The 6812-nt window shown below is 41.5% G+C and overlaps 1 protein-coding gene across 1 annotated transcript; it reads right to left on the bottom strand.

The window, feature by feature from the left end:
• Nucleotides 1-1274: 1274 nt before the first annotated feature.
• On the bottom strand, nucleotides 1275-6256 carry LOC106800640 (uncharacterized). The gene is given in 17 exon segments (XM_087443055.1): nucleotides 1275-1391; nucleotides 1393-1484; nucleotides 1487-1533; nucleotides 1535-1834; nucleotides 1836-1998; nucleotides 2001-2307; nucleotides 2309-2502; nucleotides 2505-2669; nucleotides 4287-4457; nucleotides 4460-4898; nucleotides 4900-4982; nucleotides 4985-5613; nucleotides 5615-5780; nucleotides 5783-5971; nucleotides 5974-6065; nucleotides 6067-6133; nucleotides 6136-6256. Coding segments are annotated over 17 exon segments (3342 nt in total).
• Nucleotides 6257-6812: the final 556 nt, after the last annotated feature.

Genomic DNA, 6812 nt, shown 5'->3' with positions numbered 1-6812 from the left:
AGCTGCTTTGATTACAACAGAAGTGGGGTGCCTGGCCTGTACTTCCTGCCTAAATATAGCACCTCCCTCTCAACTCCAGGCTCTTTGAAAATTTCTGACTTAGCCCAATCTACTATACATCTACTATACTTAATGTCAGAGTGTTGATGTAGATTCAAATCAACAAGCTATGGAATCAGATCACTTTAGTCAGTAATGAGACCTTCTAATTGGATTATTTATGAAGCGTTGATGGCTGACTGAAAAAAGACAAGCTCAAGTTGAACAAACAACAGATGCTTTAACATGCACTCATTTTACTCAGAGCATTTAAGATCACACTTTCTGTATTAGATTAGTCTGTGTTCTCCAGAGAAACAGAACCGATAGAATATGTTTACTACAAGGAATTGGTTTAAGTGATTATGGAGATTGCAAAGTCCAAGAGCTGCAGTCAGCAAGCTAGAGACCCAGGAGAGCCAATAAGATGGTTCCAGTCGGAGTTCCAAGGCCTGAGAACCAGGAGAACAGATGGTGTAAGTTCTGGTCCAAGTTCAAGTCTGAGGGTAGGATACGACCCATGTCCCCGGTCGAAGACAGTCAGGCACAGAGAAAGAATTCTTCTTTGTTCAACATTATTCTACTCAGGCCTTCAGCAAATTGGATGATGTCCACTCACACTGGGGAGGGCAATCTGCTTTACTCAGTCTATGAATTCAAATGTTAATCTCATCCAGAAACACTTTCACGGACATACCAGAATAATGTTTGGCTAAATGTCCGACCACCCCATAGTCCAGTCAAGTTGACACATCAAATTAACCAGCACAAGTTTACCCCTTGCCAACATGGTACCCATATGCATCTCCTTTAATCATGCCGAATCTCCAAAAAAGACAATAACAAGGTCATAATTCCTCCTAACAGAATACAACTATCCTGTGTACAACTGAAAATGCACTAACCCCTTGCCAAGAAGAGGAGGCAAAGTCATTGAGTGATGTTTACTCTTCTTCTTGATATCTTGTAACTTAAATACTATAATGGAAAATTACTAATACTTAAATACTGTGATATAAAGTCAATACAATTTATTGACTTCATATATTTACAACAATATATATAAAGAATTGACTCTATTATATTTAACTTATGTTACATAATAAGAGAATAAGAGAGGAAATAAAACAAAGGTGTTTGCTTAAAATATACATATTTATATTTATATTCTGTTTCTGCAGGCACAAATATATTTACAACAAAATAAGGAGGAATATTCATGATAATTATAATTTTCATTTCTGTAACTGGTCACATGGTCATAGCTGGTACTTATAGGTACCTCTTTCCACTGCCCATTCTGCATTCCCTTTACCTCCAGCAAGCAACTCAGCTAGCCATAGTTCTTTACCCTGGTAGAGTGACTCAAACTTTCATTCCTGAAGGGTCTGGGCCATCAGTAGTTGTGCTTGGATTGGGTTGTTGTAGTTTTCCAGTGGCCTTATAGGGCATGGTGTTACTAAGAGACAACCTAAGGGATCTCCTGTATTCCACACCTCCATTATGGAGTAGCAGTCCAATTTTCCCTTGGTAGTCAGAATCAGTCAACCCAATCATCTCAGTTACTCCCTTCTTTGCCAGTTGACTCAGAGGCACTAGGGGTGCAAAATGGCCAGGTGGCAAACTTAACTTCCAGTTCTGTAGAATCATTGTTGTGTCTCCTGGTGGAAACATTCCTCTCTTTAGAACTAAGACCTCTAGGCCAGCAGAACATAAGGTCACTAGAACAGGAAGCAAAAATTTTACTACTGGGTCACTAGAGGTAATAGCAAGTGGTGCCACTCCCAAGTCTACTCTGATTCCTGGACCCATGAATGGCTATGGGATAAACAGTACATGTTGGACACATATTCAGAGCTTATACAGCCTTCTGGAGAACTTTGTCCCAGCCCTGCAAGGTATTTCCACCTAGTTGGCACTGAAACTGAGTCTTCAAAAGGCCATTCTCCCACTCTATAAGCCAGCTGCTTTAGGATGGGGGGAATCACGGTAAGACCAGTGAATTCCATAAGCATGGGCCCATTGCAGTACTTCTTTTACTGTGAAGTGGGTTCCTTGATCAGAAGCAGTGCTGTGTGGAATACCATGACACGGAAGTAGTACAATGTAATCAACCTGCAATCAGATAGCTTAATTACCTCAGGGAATGGTGCTATATCAGGGACTCAATGTTGGTCTCTGCTGCTGGTAGATTTGACACTCAGCAGTGGTCATAACCAGGTTGGCCTTGGTGAATGGAAGTCTATGCTGCTGAGCCCATGCATAACCTTCCATCCTTGCCACTATGGCCACTTTATTCATGAGCCCATTGGGTGATGACAGGTGTGATTGGGGAAAGAGGCTGACTAGTATCCATAGAACAGCTCATCCTATCCTCTTGATTATTAAAATCCTCCTTTGTTGAGGTCACCCTTTGGTAGGCATTCACATGAGACACAAATACCTTCATGTTTTTTGCCCAGAGAGGTCTGTTGACATACCTTTTCCCCAAATGTCTTTGTCAATAATTTTCTAATCATGTTCCTTCCAAGTCCCTGGCCATCCAGCCAAACTATTAGCTACAGCCCATGAATCAGTATATAATTGTACATCTTGCCATTTCTTCTCTCAAGCAAAGTGAGTGATATAGTCTAAACATTTATGTTCCCCCAGAATTCACATATTGAAACTTAACCCCCAAGGGGATAGTATTAGGAGATGGGTCCTTTGGGAGATGATTAGATAATGAAGGCAGAGCCCTCATGAATGGTATTAGTACCCTTATAAAAGTGGCTATGATTTTTTGGATTTGACACCAAAAGCAAAGGCAACAAAAGCAAAAATAAACAAGTGGGACTACATCAAACTAAAATACTTCTGCACAGCAAAGAAAACCATCAACAAAATTAAAAGGCAACCTATAAAATGGGATAAAATGCTTGCAAATCATACATCTGATAAGGAGTTAATATCCAAAAATATATAAAAAACTCATACAACTCAAAAGCAAAAGAACAAACAATCTGATTAAAAAATGGGCAGAAGATCTGAATAGATGTTTTCCCAAAGAGGACGTACAGATGGCCTACAGGTATGTGAAAAAGTGCTCAACATCACTATTCATCAGGGAAAACCACAATGAGATACCACCTCACACCTGTTATCAAAAAGACAAGAAATAACAAAAGTGGGTGAGGATATGGAGAAAAAAGAACCTGTGCACACTGTTGGTAGGAATGTAAATTGGTGTAGTCACTATGGAAAACAGCCTGGAGGCTCCTCAAAAAATTAAAAATAGACCCACCATAGGATCCAGCAATTCCACTTCTGGGTTTTTATCCAGAGGAAATAAAAACACTAACTCAAAAAGATGTATGCACCTCCACGTTCATTGTAGCATTATTTACAACAGCCAAGACATAGAAGCAACGTTAAGTGTCCATCGATGGATAAATGGATAAAGAAAATGTGATATATATATATATATATATATATATATATATATATATATATACACACAATGACATATTATTCAACCATAAAAAAAAGAAATCTTGCCATTTGCAGTAACATAGATGGACCCTTGACGGCGTTATGCTAAGTGAAATAAGTCAGACAGAGAAAGACAAATACTGTATGATCTCTCTTATATGTGAAATCTAAAATCAAACACAAAAACAAAAACAAACCCTGAGCTCATAGATACAGGGAACAGATTGGTGGTTGCCAGAAGTCGGCGTTAGGGAATGGGTGCAATGGGTGAAGGTGGTCAAAATGTACAAACTTCCAGTTATAAAATAAATAAGTCATGTGGATTTAATGTATAGCATGGTAACTATAGTTAGTAACTCTGTATTGTGTATTTTTTATTGCTAAGAGAGTAAATCTTAAAAGTTCTCATCATAAGGAAAAAACATTTAACTACGTATGGTGACGGATGTTAACTAGACTTATTGTGGTGATCATTTTGCAATATACAAATATCGAATCATGTCATATGCCTGAAACTAATATAATGTTATATGCCAATTATATCTCAATAAAAAAAATAGCCTGAGAAAGCTTCCTTGTCCTTTCTGCCATGTGAAGACACAGTGAAAATCAACAGTCTGCAACCCAGAAGACCTTCACCAGGACCAGACCATGCCAGCACCCTGATCTTGTACTTTTTGCCTCCAGAACTGTGAGCAATAAATTTTTGCTGTTTATAAGCCACCCAGCCTATGGTATTTTGTTACAGTCCTGAACGGGCTAAGAGAGTGAGAAACCAGGTGCTCAAAGTTCTGCCCGCTGGGAAGATTTCACTTCACTGACCTTCAGGGATGTTCCAGATAAGGGCTGTAGTGCTGCAGCTATCTATTTTCAGGTGGTGCCTCCATATCATGCAGAACTGTCTGTAAACCAGGCCTGAGTCTTCTCTACCTCTGTCAGCTGATTGCAGGGAGCCCCCATGAGGCCACAGGTACAAGCTGGGCGAGAAAAGGCGATGTAACAGAAGTGGGGACCATGGGCATTTGGGACACTTCTTCATGTAACTTACTTGTGTCTTTAGGGCCAGCTCAGGTCCAATCATGTGTATACCACTTCCATTTGATGATGGAGTGCTGATGTGCACACCCAACTTTATGACTTGGTAGTTCAGACAACACCCAGTTCATGATTGGCAGCTCAGATTGCACGGTAACTTGGTGGCTCATGGTTAAGCATTCAGTCTCTACCAAGGCCCAGTAGCAGGCCAAGAGCTTTCTCAAAGGAGAGTAGTTATCTGTGGAGGATGGCAGGACTTTGCTCCAAAATCCTAAGGGCCTGTGCTGTGATCCACCTATAGGGACCTGCCAAAGGCTCTAACCAGCATCCCTGTCTGCCACTGATATCTTCAGTCACCATTGAAGCTGCTGGATCATATGGCTCAAGTAGCAGAGCAGCCTGGACCTGTTGCGGAGCCTTCTCCTATTCTGGGCCTATTTAAAACTAGCAGCTTTTCAGACCACTCAGTAAGCGGGCTGGAGTAACACACCCAAATGAGGAATACGTTGCCTCCAAAATCCAAAGAGGTCTGCTAGTCCTTGTCTTTCTTTCTTGGTATGAGTAGAAGCCAGATGCAACAACTTATCTTTCACCTTAGAAGGGATATCTTGACTTGCTCCACACCACTAGATGCCAAGAAGTTTCACCAAGGTAGAAGCCTCCTGAATTTTTGTTGGAGTTATGTTGCACTCTTTGACATGCAAATATCTTACCAATAAGTGTAGCAGAGTTGCTACTTCTTGCTCACTAGGTTTGGTCAGCATAATATCATCAATGTCACAGACCAGTGTGATATCTTGTGGAAGGGAAAGGAGATCAAGATCCCTGTGAACTAAATTATGTCATGGGACTGAAGAGTTGATAAGTCCCTGAGGTAGGACAGTGAAGGTATATTTCTGGCCTTGCCAGCTAAGAGCAAATTGCTTCTGGTGGGCCATACGGACAGAAATGGAGGAAAAGGCATTTGCTGGGTCAATAGCTGTATACCAAGTACCAGGGGATGTGTTAATTTGCTGAAGCAGTGAAACCACATCTGGTACAGCAGCTGCAATTGGAGTTACCACGCAGTATCTTACAATAATCCACTGTCATTCTCCAAGATCCATCTGTCTTCTGCACAGCCCAAATAGGTGAGTTTAGTGGGGATGTGGTGGGAATCACCACCCCTGCATCTTTCAAGTCCTTGACGGTGGCACTAGTCTCTGCAATTCCTCTAGGAATAAAGTATTGCTTTGGTTTATTATTTTCCTGAGTAGAAGCAGTGCTAGTGGCTTCAACTTGGCCTTTCCCAACATAATAGCCCTCACTGTACAGATCAGGGAATCAACATGGGGATTCTGCCAGCTGCTGTGTGTACCTATCCCAATTACGCATTCTGGAACTGGGGTAATGTGTTTCCCAGGATGTGTTTGAGGGCCCTCTGGTTCACTGTGATAGAGAACTGAGCTCAAATTCCATTGATTGCCTGACCTCCATAAGCCCTTATTCTGACCGGTGGGCCACAGTGATGTTTTGGTCTCCTGGATTTATGTCAGTTCAGAGCCAGTGTCCAGTAGTCCCTAAAAGGTCTGATTATTTGCTTTTCTCAGTCTACAGTTACACTGGTAAAAGGCCCTGGGTCCCTTTGGTGACGGCCAGGAGAAAGACTAACAGTATAAATTTTTGGTAGTGTATGGGCTCCTTCCTCAAGAGGACCAAGGCTCTCCTTCATTTGAGGGGTTCCGGATCTGTAAACTTGCTCAAGTCTGGGAATTGATTGAGGGGCCCTAATTCTGTTTTTGTGATTCAGGTCAGAATTTTGTTCAAGTGACCTAGAACTTTTCTGCTTATACAGATCAAGCAAGAATTTAGTAGGCTTCCTATCTATTTCCCGTCTAGAAACACTACGATCACTAGCCAGTGCCACAGGTCTGCAGGAGTCAGACTATTTTGCTTAGTGCTTTGACTCTGTTGTCCATTTCGGTAACCACATCCATCTTGCCTTTGGCAGTCAAGTGGTGCCACTTGGCCCCTGTCTTCCCGGGGTTCAATTACTCCCATTGCATTTACGTTTTCCAATTCAGTGACTATAGTCCCCACTGTAAGATATGGCCTAGAGAGAAGAGCTACCACAGAGTTCTTCAAGGATGCCAGGGCTCCCTTCACAAATTTATTTCTCATAGTAGTGGTGAAAGGTATGTCTTATGGACACTACCATTGTAGGTGAGTAGGTCTTAATTGATAAATCCACTCTAACATTCCAATCTCCCTAAGCCTTTGAATCTCTT

This window comes from Ceratotherium simum, chromosome 18 (assembly GCF_057802395.1).
Source record: "Ceratotherium simum simum isolate JZ-2026a chromosome 18, ASM5780239v1, whole genome shotgun sequence".
Lineage (NCBI taxonomy): Eukaryota > Metazoa > Chordata > Mammalia > Perissodactyla > Rhinocerotidae > Ceratotherium > Ceratotherium simum.
The sequence above is the reverse complement of the archived record's forward strand: the minus strand, read 5'-3'. Positions and strand labels throughout refer to the sequence as shown.